At 33.4% G+C, this 14,844-nt stretch overlaps 2 protein-coding genes across 4 annotated transcripts in view; one reads left to right on the top strand and one right to left on the bottom strand.

Moving 5' to 3' along the window:
• Positions 1-494: 494 nt before the first annotated feature.
• l(2)k09848 (WD repeat domain 74 lethal (2) k09848) lies at positions 495-3,908 on the top strand. Its single transcript, XM_011066463.2, has 7 exons — positions 495-900; positions 1,000-1,150; positions 1,445-1,540; positions 2,211-2,514; positions 2,611-2,708; positions 2,809-3,010; positions 3,091-3,908. Exons 1-7 carry the CDS (start codon positions 846-848, stop codon positions 3,175-3,177), a joined length of 993 nt encoding a protein of 330 aa, XP_011064765.1. The 5' UTR covers positions 495-845; the 3' UTR covers positions 3,178-3,908.
• Positions 3,909-4,470: 562 nt separating this feature from the next.
• Positions 4,471-14,844, bottom strand: part of SNF4Agamma (SNF4/AMP-activated protein kinase gamma subunit) — a 79,084-nt gene continuing 68,710 nt past the window's right edge. For all 3 annotated transcript variants that reach the window (XM_011066460.2, XM_087408096.1, XM_087408095.1), the window contains exons 10-16: positions 10,239-10,376; positions 10,002-10,154; positions 8,524-8,702; positions 8,242-8,445; positions 8,010-8,156; positions 7,825-7,918; positions 4,471-7,565 (exon numbers count right to left, since the gene is read on the bottom strand). In XM_011066460.2, the coding sequence (XP_011064762.2) occupies positions 7,261-7,565; positions 7,825-7,918; positions 8,010-8,156; positions 8,242-8,445; positions 8,524-8,702; positions 10,002-10,154; positions 10,239-10,376 (1,220 nt within the window). In that variant the 3' untranslated portion in view covers positions 4,471-7,260. The remainder of the gene's footprint in view (positions 7,566-7,824; positions 7,919-8,009; positions 8,157-8,241; positions 8,446-8,523; positions 8,703-10,001; positions 10,155-10,238; positions 10,377-14,844) is intronic.

The following is a 14,844-nucleotide window of genomic DNA, read 5'->3' as shown; positions in this document are numbered from 1 at the left end:
TGGAATTTGAGAAAGTATATATAAAAATCATATTTTCTTGGAAAAAAATGATTCATACATAATCATATTTAATTATACAAAATTCAATAAAATTATGTATAATTATATGTGAAATTGACATAATTTATATACAATTATATGTAATAATTATATATGAAATATGTCCATATATAGAATAACATTTTTTCCCGAGATTATTATACGAAATTATATCGTAAAATTCAATTCAATTCAATTTTTTATATGTATAATTAAGTGAATTAACTTTGTTATAAAATTAAATTTTATTATATATATGTATCTAAATGTGATTTATATGAGAATATCTATGTATTCTTGCGGAGACTCGACATAAAATAAAGAAAGCTTTCTTTGCTGTGAAAAATGATTATATAATTTACATATATATAATATTAAAAATGTTTATAGAGACAATTAATGTGCAACTAATAAATAATTATAAATCCCATTTTACAGTTTAGATACTTTACTGAAGTTATATATTTAATATGTGCGAAAAATCAGCGCACGATTCACTTTAAATCGCACATGTTTCCCATTTCTCTTTTGGATGTCTTCGGATTTCGGTGTTTTTGCCAATCATCGTGTGATCTTGGATCGACTTAGCATTTTTACATCTTGCGTCTTGTAATATTTTCATCTACATTATTAGTCGTTATCATCACCAGTGAAGGAGGCAGTGGATGTGCGTGCTCCAGTGTTTCCAATGTTTCCACGAGTTTCTCACATCTCCGAGACTCTTTGAGAAACACGTGCTCGCGTAATACGCGTGTCCGTGTGAATTTGTGTCGTGCGATAAAAAAAAGATCAGTGGTTCGTTAAACATGAATCATACGAAGTTCGATATTTTCGTGGGTACAAAATTTGGTATCATTAAAGGTAATCCCATTAAAGGTTAATTCTGCGAAATATTTGTAGGTTATGTATAACCTGCCACCTATTTATATTTAATTCACATATGGAAAATGTAAATTGTAGGATTGCAGATCGGACGAGTAAAGAAGGAGAATAAAATAAAAAATTTGCAGAATGTATCCATTCTTACAAAAACTGATAAAGTTACTAGAATGGCATGGGGCGACAACGAACAAGAGATTTTGGTCGCATGCAATGGTTACAAAGATAACAAGTAAAGCAATCATTTTTATAGCAAAGAGAGTTTCCTTTACTTTTACATTTCTATAGGAATAAATATGATTTTATGTAATAAAATCTAATTTTACGAAAAAATTAATATAATTTTTGCAATATATATCATTTAATTAAATAAATAATTGCATTTAATATAATTTAACAATGACACATTAATGTATGTAATTTTATGGTAAAATATTTTATATAATAAAAAATGATTTTAAATGATAAATGATAAATATGATGTAATTTGATATGGTGATATAATTGCATAATCCATTTTTTACAGAGTAAAGATCTTTGATACAGAGAGTACAGTACTCAAAGATTGGTTTTCTTGTGACATAGGCACAGGTGCTATCAGTGGAATTTCACGATATGGCAGGTAAAATTATCTCGGCATCAAATAGCGTATTCTATGTACTAGCCCATATCAATATTGCCTAGAACCTTCTATAAGCAAGGTTATAAATTGTTGTGCTTGTAAGAATTGACCAATCACAATGTTTTTACATTTAATTGTGATTGGTTACTTATTTTTACTTCTTACACCAAGCTTATTCCGCATATTGCAGACAACACAATATATGAAGCTACTCAGATAGTATTTCCGAATATAATCTTAATAAAGCGATTTGTTGCTGGTATTCATAATCCGTTTTATTTTAAAACTGTTATAAGTAACGTTTCAAAAATGCTAATACAACTCCTGACTAATATTCATAATCGATTCTTATTTCAAGATTGTTTAAATCTTAAGATGCTAATATGGCTTTGTGATTGGCTTATGACATCTTAAAATTGTACTTAAGACGATCTTAAATATAATGGGCCTTCTACAAGAAGCTATTAGTAAAAAATCAAAAGCTAAAAATTGATGACTGTGATTGGTCAATTTTTTCTGACTTCTGGTTTATGACTAATAAATCAGATTATTATAAAAAGCCCATTAGAATCGATTATGACTACCAGGCTTATGACATCTTAAGACTGTACTTAAGACAATCTTAAATATAAGAACAGACTATGAACTCCAAACTGTGATTTTATTTCAGTTCTATTTTGACATCGGTCAGAACCGGAGAGATATGCTTGTGGACTGAGGGAAAAGGAGAGCTATTGATAAAAACCGAACCTTACTTGGACAGAATGTGCCACTCGCGTGAAAACACCAACTTAATAGCAACCGGGGGAAAGGAAAGTAATAAGTTGAGAGTGTTCGATATAGAGATGCAAAGATTGATATTCTCTGCAAAGGATCTTCCGCACGACTGGCTGTGCTTATCCAGAAAAACTCCAATATCAGACATACATTTTTTGCCAGGAAACCTAATAGTCACAGTCGGTAAATATGGAAATGTAAGGAAGACAATTTTGTTTTTTTCTTTGTAAAGTTAGTCTCATGCATTATCTGTGGTCATGAAAGTACAATCATTATTGACATATTTCATAAAGATACATCTGTATGATCCACGTCGTCAAAGACGTCCTACAATTGATATGTCGATGCATGATGAAGCTTGGACCTGCTTAGATATCACGCCGAAAGAAAAGTAAGATTTGTACATTTTGTACATATATATAAAATTATTGTTACTTTAAAGCATCATTTAAAATATATAAAAATCAATACAATATTTCATCATATTAAAGACACATCATAGTGGGCTCAACTAAAGGCAAACTGAATCTCGTCGATCTAAGACAACCGGGCACCCTGCTAAACACGTACAAAGGATTTATCGGTGGTGTAACCGGAGTGGCTTGTAGTAAAATCAATCCGTACGTCGCCAGCGTCAGCCTCGACAGATATCTACGGATACACCATATCCATACAAAAGAATGTCTCAAAGCCGTAAGTTTTAGGTTTTAATTTCCTGAAATACTACGGTGTTCAAAGCAAATGTTTGATTTGTATTACATTTTACATTGCAGATTTATTTAACATCAAAATTATCGTCTTTAGTAATGAAATCGGATATCTGTATAGAAATAGGATACGAAGATGGCACAGAAAGTTAACCCTCAACTACAGCAATAGGTCATTTAAATCCGAAGCAAGCAGTTTTGAATGTTTGTACAATCTGTACAAACAATTGATACTATTGATATGATTGATATTCTAAATTGTAAAAAAGCTTTGAACCTTCCTTTGTCAATCGCTATAAAGCGAAGATTCGCTTGTTTACTTTAAATAGGATGCTTTAAAATTTACAAGGAAATCCATGGAAGTGTCTTCCTCTGATTTTGAATTTGAATATGTTCTGTTCTAAAAAAAAAATAAGGAACACGTATTTTTTTTTTAAACAGCCCAATCGCACTTTTATCAGATACACCCTTTGAAGAAAATCAGTTATTTTTTAAACAATATCGTTGAAAGAGATAAAAAGAAATGTTTAAAATAAAAGTTGAATGGTTTTAAGAGTACTTAAAAAATTTTTTAAAATTTTTAAATAGTTTTTATTTAAATTTTTTAAAATTATTTTTACGAAGTATGTTTCAAACAATTTTTCAGAACATTTATTTTTATCTCTACAGTTTTTATAGTTGCTTTAAAAGAAAACTTTTCAAAGGAGCGTTGCACCACCTAAATGTTCGATTATAAAGAGATACGTGTCTTTTATTTTTGTTTAAAAAAGAATTGCTTGTTAGATGTATATATAATTTTCGCTGTAGTTAGGATTAAGATATTTGTTAATTCAAATTCATGAATAAAAAATATTAAATAAAATGCACTTTTATATGAAAAAGAATATTTTAGTCTCTTTTAAAAACGTATATTGCAAGTTTCTTCTAATTCTCTACTTTTCACGTTTCTTCAATATTATCAATCATGCAATTTATCATTTAATAGCACATCGACTACAGCTGGTTTGCATCAACCTAGGTTGGATTAATGACTCTTGTTGTTGTTTGCCCTCTTATTAGTGGAATATGTAACGTCAACTAATAGTCATTATCCAACCCAAATCGATGCAAACCCGCTCGAAAATGTTATAAGATTCATCACTTCTAGTTATATAGGCCGTTTATTATTTTCAACAAAATCATGTAAGAATTGCAGAAAACTATAGCATTAAACATTTAAAAGTCTAAAAGACCTATAAAGAAAGCCAAGTATACTTCTTACCTTAATAAAAATGTTTCTACGCAGAATCTATAAAAATATTTCTGAAATTTCTAAAAATAAAAAGTTTTTCTACGTAAAATCTAACATGTATTAAATGATGGACAGATAGTATTATTCAGATTCATTAAAAAAAATGATATCTAATCTAAATAATGAAGAAATTTAGGCAATTATTAAATAAAACATTTCTATCACAGTATATATTTTTTACTCGGCAAGCTGTTCTCTCATTTTAAATATCGAAAAAGGGACAACAAAGGTTGAACAGGGAGTAGGGATAGTACGCTAACGTCGCTTTGTTATGACTATGCGTAATGCACAAGCTTTTATATTATTTATTGTACAGTTTATTTATATTTTAATACCGCATCTCGATAGAGCTTGTATTTTGGTTCTTTGATGCAGCGCGCACAGAATTCAATCGCTCATTTCCCTCTTGATTTTCGTTCCTCTAATATTATGTAGAATGAAGAGAAGCTAAATATATTCTTCGACAATTTCTACTGTGCTTTCAACAAGTAACAAGTTATGTCGAAGCCAAGTGCGCGGTACACGCTGCGGTAATGTTACAGCGTAATCTTTAGTATCTTTAAGTAGAAGAAGGTGAACGTGGCAATTCGCAATGATTGCAACGTATTTTGTACTAAAAAAAAGAAAGAAACGCGCTCGCGCGCCTACAGCACATTAAATAGTACTTTTCAGCTGTACAAAAATCTTCGTTCACACTACGCGTCCTATTAATTAATACTAATGTTTAGCTTTGTCTTATCCCGACTGCACTTACATCTCAGATAGTATATATGTATATTTATATACGTGTATTCCAATGAACGTGTCTCTAGGAATACATTCGCTACATTTACAGGCACTATTCCCTTCAAAATCGAGTAACTACCGTCACCTGCATTTCTATATGAGGAAAAAAAAGAGATTAAGATCTGCGTCAAACATGTCAAATTTAAATTCCAACTGAAAGACAATTTATAACTCTAAAACTTTTCTTGATATTTATCTTCAACAACTTGATTATGCAGAATTGTTTTACAAAGGAATGTTTCTCTCGATCCATTAAAGAATTTGTAGTGCAAAATAATACTATACAAATTTCCTCAAAATTCCGTCATTATTATAATTTGTATTTTTCTCACGATACGAAGCGAGTAGGTAGTAATTACAATTGAATTTATATACAAAGGCTTTTTTTGCTTGCTATACTCGGAGAATTCGATATACTTGCCAATGAAAGCAAAATTAATCATGAATAAAGCAATTAATAGATCGAAGAATGTATTTTTGTTCGTAAGTCATAAGTCAGTATTCTTAATTAAGACGATTCACGATATAATTATAATATAAAATCTTATTTCGGTGGTTTGTTATATCAGTCCGCGTATCGTCAGTAATGATTATACAATATATAGAATTTGGTCAAATATCACATTAAAACTCGAGTATTTTTATCCGATTCATCGAATAATAATCGAGTATATCACGTCGATTCTTTCAATTTTTGTCATTTACGGACATAAGTATACAAGATGTGAATTAGTTCATATTGATATCTATTTTTCGTAAATATTCAAGAAAAACTATATAGTATCATATATATCAATAAAAAATTATTTTAGTGGATAACTTTAGTTCGAGAATATAATCTTGCCTTATTGTTGCAATAGAGTATTTTATCTTTTTTTTTTAATATAAAAGCCAAAAACATTGCAACTTTTGTATAGAGCTTTACTCCTCGACATTTGCGTAACTCTGATAATACAGTGAAAATAAAATATCAAAATGAGGACAAGAAAGAGACAATCTTTTAGGTGTATAGATATAATCCGAAATAATTTGTATCTTGCTTTAACAATACGTATTAACAATATAGTTTGATATACTCGATGATATCACTTCTACATAATCAATGAAAATTGTCTGAAACCTTAAAAGAACCATGCCTATTCACGTATAGAGCGGTGTTAAAATGGATCTACTTATTATGCAAAATCAGTAATTAAGATTAGATAAGGTATCTCTAAATCTTTTCAGTAGAAATAAAAGAAAAAAAAAACGATTTTTATAAATGAGTATGTAAGATATCAAAGACATTAGATCGATAATATACAATGCGTTCAGAAAAAAATGTAAAAGATCTCGTGCGTACGAGGTCAGATATTCGTTTTTGTCGATCGCGAAATACTCTTCGATAACTATTTTTTTTTAATTGTCACATATTCTAATTATACACAAGATCAAAAGGAAAATATCTACGTTACTCCATTTCACAAAGGGTGAATACAATTTGCATAAAGAATATATAATCATGATTAAGTTACGATTTTAGACATTTTTCAACAAGACAAATGACAGTGTAACAGTGAATTATTTCATCTTTATTTAACATTGGCAAACAACAAAGTTACAACGATAATTCACTGGTGTCAACTGTGTTTCTTGTTGGAAAATGTCTTTCTCTCCAAGATTTTGTCATATCTCCAAAAAAAGTTCGTTCCTTCAAAATTCGTCATTTCATTCCCGACCATGCTCGATTGTAGAAGGGTGCGGAGAATCGCATCTGAGCAAATAATGGCGCAGCTACCTACTGTCCTTGGCGAAAAGCTCGAACGTCTAATGTGTAGCGTGTCTGTGTAGCATTTGTACCATAAAAAATTAAGCTTAAGTGATTTTTTTTATACACTATACAGAGCATCGTGTTTGTTATAACCTCGCGTTCAGCGAGGAACTTCTCTGTTATTCTAACGCGCCACATCTAATTTCTCTCAAATGGGACATTCTGCCCCTCCTCTTCTGCGGCGCGTATCACCGATTAACTTGCGTACTCGCGGAGAACCACGATAACAACAAAGGATGTACAAATATGCAGTCGTTATGTTATTCGTCCGCCGCCGCGGTTAAAAGCAGCGATCAATTCAGTTCGGAGTCTGCATCCGTGTATGGCGGCACGTAAAAACGGCGACGTCTCATTCCCCACCCGAGACGCCCGAGACACAAATGTTTATCACATCCCGCCACGTCGCTTCTTGAGTTTGATTCACTAGTGTCGACTGAGGTTCCGAAATGTCCGACGTGACTGGACTCAGCGGTGGACTAGGTGTCGCCGGCGCTTCCTCGGACTGATTGCGATCCGTTGTCTCCGCGGCATCTTGCTCAGCTTCACCGTCGACGAGCGACGTTTCCGACTGCGCGGAGCTGGGAGCCTTCGACAGCAGAGAATCTTGCGCTCGCAACGATATAGAACTACCTTTATTGCTACTGCCATCCTCTCCTAAAGTCAACAGAAAATTAGCATGATAAGAATCGCTCAACAAGAAGTGCTCATTTACTAAGAAGTTGAAACATACGCCGTATTTTACTAAATCAAAATTAAAGCAATTATATATTTTAAGAATAATATTACACGTTTTACAAAGAAAAACGATATAAATTGCATAAAAAGGTAGAAAATAAACTTCTTAATATGACGTAAAAGTTAATTATAAACCAAAGATAATTATTGATCAAGAATGTTAAAAAGTATTACTCACCACAAGGCCTAAGAACGAGGTAGAAGAGCAGATCGGAGAGAGATATTATACCGATCACTTTATCGTCATCATCGATCACTACTAGCCTATGCACCTAAGAATGTACAAGACAAAAATGTATTGTATCAATAGTAGTATAGACTGGAAAATTATGCTCAATTTAAAAAAGAAAAACGTTCCCTTACTTCTGCTCTGACGATCCTTTCCATTATAGTAAACAATGTCTCATCTAATTTGCAACTCTGAACACCTTCAAACCATTCATTGCGGTGCTCATTTGCTTCGCGTAGCGAAACGTCTAGATTGTTATACGTCTTTTCCGCTGCTAAGTTCTAAAAAAGCGATATATTTAAACGTTAGCACTTGCATAACATACACTACAATATCTTGCAGATGTTTTTTTCAAATGTGACTTACAATGACATCAAACTTTGAGTAGATGTTCACTAACTTCCCCTCGGAATCGACAATCGGCAATGCTGAAACTCTCCTTTCCACAAATTTTTTCAGCGCTAAAATTATGCTAGTTTCCTCCGTAGCTGTTTCTATATTCTCGAAAGTACCTATCCTTAATTCTCTCAGTGTTTTGTTAGTGAAAGATGGTTTCGGTAACTCGTGGATCTGTCAATTGCAACGAATTAAAACAGATTCGCGCTGGTAGAGTCTCATTTGCTTGGAAGGAGAGATACGCATACTTACATATAGGAAAAGAAATCTAAGTATTCGCTTATGCGTCAAGATATAAAGGACATTTCCGGTATCGAGATCTATCACAGGCAATCGGTGGATTCTGTTTTGTATTAAGGTCCTGATAGCCTCGTACAGTGACGCGTCCGGCCCGATGCTTACAAGAGGATGGACTTGATCCTTCAAGACCTCTGGAAATCAATAATTTCCTAGATATAATACCTCGGTATCGCAAACATATCTATCGCTTCGAATATCTGACAGGATATACTATAGTTTAATAATTCTATGGCGAGCCGTATTCCATATTCAGAGAAACATAGTAATAGTAACTATAAAGATAACAACTACAAGTTCTTGTAGAATTAATACACATAGAGTACATTCCACTTGACGCTTACAAACATTATTTGTTCTTGTTAAATATTTGATGAACAAGGATTAAATGATTCCATGAACATTGCGAGCACAGTCTTAATTGAATCGTAATGTGATGAACTAATGTATACATAGTTGATCCAATTATTTTATAATTACAATAACTATAAAATAATATGTGAGAGATACGAATTTTATTTTTGAATCGATAAGAATAAATCTAATTAAATAAAGAGAATTTCTATATTCGGTCAAAGATCTTAATACTTAAATATTTCTGTGTGAATTTATATATATAGCTGAGGTTGCGAATTGCGTGCCGAAATCTTTTTTGATCTTAAAATGTAATCGTGAGCAGGAAAAATAATATTACTTATTATTCTTTATTACTTATTAGTTATTACCGGGCTTATTACACATCAAAAATTATTAAATTGACAAGCAATTTAATCATTTTTGATGTTTAATAAGCCTGGAAAGTCGGAAGTTCTGAATTCAAACTCTAGTTGAGGCAATATTTTCCACATAAAATTATTTGCAGATTTAAGATTCTCATTAACATTTTAATTATTAATATTCTAATAGAGATGCTTATTAGCAATAAACGTTATTAAATTGCTTGTCAGTTTAATAAATAATATTATTAATATTACTATTCTGTCTCATGATAGCGTTTCAAATCTGAAAAAGATTTCAACGCGCAATTTGCAGAATCAAATATGTATGTATATAAAATTCACATAAAAATATTTAACTTTAAATATTTAATACTGCGATCCACTTTGACCGAATATAGAAATTCTCTTATTTAATTAGAGTTATAAAATAGTTTATTCAACTATGTATATTAATCCTCGACTACAGTAACAGGTCATTTCAAAATAAAAACTTTTTAACTGTATAATCTGTACGATTGGTACTATAAAGTTCTAAATTATAAGTAAAAAATCTCTAAATTTTTCTCTATCAATCGCAGGTTCACTTTTTTATACTTTAAACAAATCGCTTTAGAACTGGTATAATTTTCATAGCTATAATTGACGATCAATTTTACATGTAAAACTTATTATTATATACTATCTTTTTTCTAAATTTATGAAAAAAAGACTTACTTCTCCACGTATCTAATTCGTGCTCTTCTAATTCGTCCATTGTCACCGACGGACTGGTATAATACATCTGTAGTATTTTTATGAAATCCGTTATAGTCAGCATGCCGACGAACTGCTGCCGAGAACTGTCCCACAACGGCGCGGCCCTCACCCCTGAAAATATCTCATTATCAAGCATCGTTCTTCGCACTGCGAGCCACAAATCTCTTGTAATCGTAGACAAAAAAGCAAACTTACCATTGTAGACAAGAGCGAAGAAGGCCTTTTTAACGAGTAGATGAGTGTCAAAGACGACCAGCTTGGCACTGGTCGGTATTAGGTCGTAGCATTTGTGGAACTTGAAAAACTTGACGAAGATCTGCGACTCGTCCTCCTCTGAAAGCCCAAACAGTTCGCAGTAGAGAAGAGCCTTCTGATTTCGACGAAGCATTTTCGCGCGGAGATCTATCTTGACGGTGCGGTTGTTAAAATTTATACGTGGTAAACTTATATCGAACACACGTAACTTCTTATCCCAGCATTTGCGTAGGCAAATTTTTAATTAATAACCCATAAATTGTCAGTCATTAATAAATTAAGAATTTCACACTGTGATTCTGAAATGTGAGCACATTTGAGAGAGCAACGTCACGCGATTTTTTTCTCCACGATTTTTATGAAATTGGGAAAACACTTGAAAAGCTTCCGGTTATTTTTTTCAATATCATTTTTCAGTAATATTACTTTTGATGAATAATTTCCATTTGGAGCAAATACCAATGTTAAAATTCGGTTAATGTATGCATTTTCCTTTGATAATATGACACCAATCTCAATGACCAATTTGAAGTTCGAACAGGTTAACAATATTACACAACGCAGTAATGGAACTTGATTGAATGATCGATAAATTGCGATTAACCGTCTCGGGAGCTTGATTATATGTTCGAAGAGGGACTATATCCGTGAAATATCATCGATAGTAGGTTCAATACTTAAAAATACACGTGATAGATAAAGGGCCGCGGTAATTGTAAGCCGATAAGAGCCATATTGTTGCTCGCTAGAAGCGAGTAATGAGTAATACCACAAGGAAAATGATAGAAAATTGCATCAGGAGAACAACGAAATATAACGATGTATCACCTCCTACTAGCTACGTGACGTTATAAGAAAAAAAGACGAGTTTCTGCTTCTGAGAATTGAATTAAGCGCTAAATGGAGATAAAATATACGCAATTAAATCTATGCACTCAACACACACACACACACACACACACAGGTTTAGATTAAAATTAATTATATTATATTATATTATATAATATTATATAACACAAATAACGCGATTCAGAATTAACAACACGACTCGGTATTTCAATTATCGAGAAGAAAATCGAGAGAAGAAGGAAATTATCAAACTGGAACGTAGTTCTTTTTTATACACGTCAAAGGAGACGTGTTCAGAAACGGTGAACGAGAAACGGACACGATAACAACAGCAACTTTATTTTGACACAACGATCACTTCAGTAAAATGTTCAGGAACACTTTCGAAATCACGCAGATGTTGGCGTCTACGATCTGATCGGTTAGACAGATCAGGGAACACGGCTACGGTGCGACTAACTGAAGGAGGCGAAGGAGAACGCGGCGAGGAGTCACGAACAGCTGGCGGCGAGAGAAACGAGTTGAAAGTACTGTCGATGTGTGGGTGTGTGTGTGTGTGTGTGTGTGTGGTGTGTGTGTGTGTGTGTGTATCGATGTCTTCCACGTAGCATCCGGAACGAATGTATCATCGATCGAAAATCACGGCTTCTGTTTCCCATAGCAGAGACTTCACAACACGCGTGTACGATTCGCGGAAATATCGTATTGCGAGATTACCTATCGGATGAGAAAATCGCATTGCAAATTCCGAATCCATCCCGCTCGTTTTTCGTTATAAAAATATTCTGGTGGAGTACAACTCCTATTACAAGTAGAACTCGATCGAAAACTCCGATATAGAACTGAGATAATATTGACATTCATATCAGCAGCTGGTGATTTCGACTAGACGATTCGAGTGAATTAATTGAGACGGTGGAAAAGCGACGTAAAACTTTGTCGATTATGTTTCGTAAATATAAGCTGCGTTCGCAGGCAGGATATTGTAAAATTTTTTAACCCTCCGTGAACCAACGGTTTTTCACTGCTTTTCTAGTCCAACCAGATCAGTGGACGCCTGGTTGTGTTTTTCAAAGATTAAAAAATCTGACAAAATTTTGATATTTCTTTCAACATTCAAGAATACGATTTTACAATGATATGACCTGAAATGTTTTTCATTTTTTTTTGTTACCAGAATTTAAGGCGGAATAATTTAAAATCGAAAATTCTACATCTTTAAAGCCCCGGTCGGATCACGGAAGGTTAATAAGTTCTTAGTGTTAGTTCCTCATGGATCTAAATAAGTATAAATAAGTCATATTAAAAAAAATTTATAACAATTGCAAAGCTGCTTTTTCTACTGAATGCTACCTATGATTCATTTATACATTCAAATCCAATGACGCACTAAGAACAAGAACCAATTTATCATTTATAAAAAAATCTTACAAGTTTTCAAAGCTGTTTTTTTCTGCTGAACGCAGCCTATATTTATGAAACATAATATCTCGTCCCCGGCGCTGTCGACAACTCGCTAACGATCGTACTACGCGGTACCTTTCGAGAGGATCCAAGCGAGCTCGTCCTCGAGGGGCGGGTTCTCCACCTCGAACTCCTTGATGAGGTCCTTCGAGTACACGGGATCATCGTCTTGGCTCCACCAGGCAGCCGCGACCTGCCTTAAAGCGGCGCGAACGCTCTCAGAATCCGAATAGTAGTGCAAGGCCAGCATTATTTAACATCGTTGCGTCGTTCTCCGATGACCAATAAACATCTTATCTTGCAGTATCAACGAAAATTTGCTTGGAATACTCGCAACTGCCGCATTTTTCTTCCCAGGGATCTCGGAATATTCCCTCGGCTTTCTGATCCAAGAAAAACGAATACGCCGCACGAGTTATTCATGTTTCTATCTTGACCGCGTAATAATATTGCGGCGTTAGACGATATACGAAAGGTCGAGTCTTTTTCTAATTTATCAACGTCCTGGCAACTCTCAATTCTTTTTCACCAATAGTCTTTCTCCCGTCATCAGGATCCTCCTCTCATGATTGTACGACGAATCTCCGGCCTCTCCACGCAGATTTCCTACAAATCGTCAGCTTCGTCGCTGGCGAACACTACGACTGCCCAGTCGATCCATCGTCAACGGTTTGCTCCGGTTATCTCTCTTTTACTTTAGCGTTGGTTTTTGCTTCCTCCTTCTCATCATCGTCAACCATCGTGCCAAGAATAACCGTCGCTGGTGTGTCTTGCCAAAAGAACGAAGCGCACCAAGTTTCGCATCAGTTTTCCTTTCGTTAGGACGTTTGTTTTTTCATAATTAATCCAACGCCGCGACGTAAGAAATGTCTATTTGATCTGATACCAGTACTTACTATAATTTAGACAAGATACGTCAGCTAGAATGTCGTCCAATGAATCGTCGTCTAATCCATTTAATTGACCTCCATTTCTATTAATGTAGATTAATTTTAATCTTGGTTAATTTACTTTTTACTTTTTTTAATGTTTCATTGTGAGAAAAGTATTTGGCATTTATATGACTATATATATTAGGTGTTGGAATTAATTCGTAGCGTTTTACAAGTGATGGGAAGTACTTTCATTAATGTATTTTTTAATGCTCATGTGAAATAAATAACATTCTTTCATTTAAAAACGCTACGAATTAATTCCAACACCTAATAATTGTGTAAAATAATTATAATTAAGAACTTCATTTTTATAATTATTACTGCTATAATGCTAATAATAATAATTATATTTATAATTAATAATAATAGTTATTTTTTTATAGTTCTATAAAATTATAGCCTTTTTCGGAGACAAGCATATATTTTATTATAAATATAATTATTATTATTATATATAACATTATATTATTAATAAGTATTAAAATATAAAGATCCTAATTATAATTATTTACCATATAATTATAGTCACAAATATCGAACACTTTTCTCTCAATGTTACAACTAGAAAAAAAATAAAAAATTGAACTGAGATTAGTTAATCTATATTAGTAAGAATCTTCTAAATTAATCTATATTAGTAAGTCTTCTTTCGTCTCATCTTCATTGAGTTGACACGTTTTGTTGCCCTTTCGAATTCTATTTCCTAGTCCTTTTTAGGCCTGCCTACACGTGCGCTCGTGAACGCGACATTTAATCGTGACATACAGCTGAAGGGTTTTCAATGAATTCGCGCGAAAACAAAGGTACAAAGCTACAAAGAACTATGAGTCTGTAATCCATATATTGCGAACAATTTCTGGTTCAATATTAACCAAGCGGAAAATTCTGATGAAATCAATTAGAATTCTAATTGTTTCAACTAGAATTTAATAGAATCAACTAGAAAATTCTGATTCGTCCATTTTCAAAATTCCTGATGATGCACCAGGTTCCCTTTCCAATATGATGTTAAAGGAATTCGTAGGGATTGATGAGATACAAGTAAAAAGGATAAACTTATTGAATCTAGCTCTCTCTCTCTCTCTCTCTCTCTCTGTCCCATGACCTAGACCTAGATAGGCGAAGCATGCTAGTGCGACGTAGAATGCAGAGCGCGCCGTACGACGAAGTGAAGCTGTATCGCGAGTCCCTCCCTCTCGCTCTTAACGCTAGCTGGCCTCCCGGGAGCTCATCGATCGCCACCATACACTAGGACACGTTGGAAGACCTAGTACCACGATTTCGAGGGGAAAAGCCAT

The sequence above is a fragment of the Acromyrmex echinatior genome, chromosome 7, assembly GCF_024713525.1.
Source record: "Acromyrmex echinatior isolate Ae372 chromosome 7, ASM2471352v2, whole genome shotgun sequence".
In the NCBI taxonomy this organism is placed as follows: domain Eukaryota; kingdom Metazoa; phylum Arthropoda; class Insecta; order Hymenoptera; family Formicidae; genus Acromyrmex; species Acromyrmex echinatior.
This window is presented reverse-complemented; position numbering and strand designations above follow the sequence as displayed.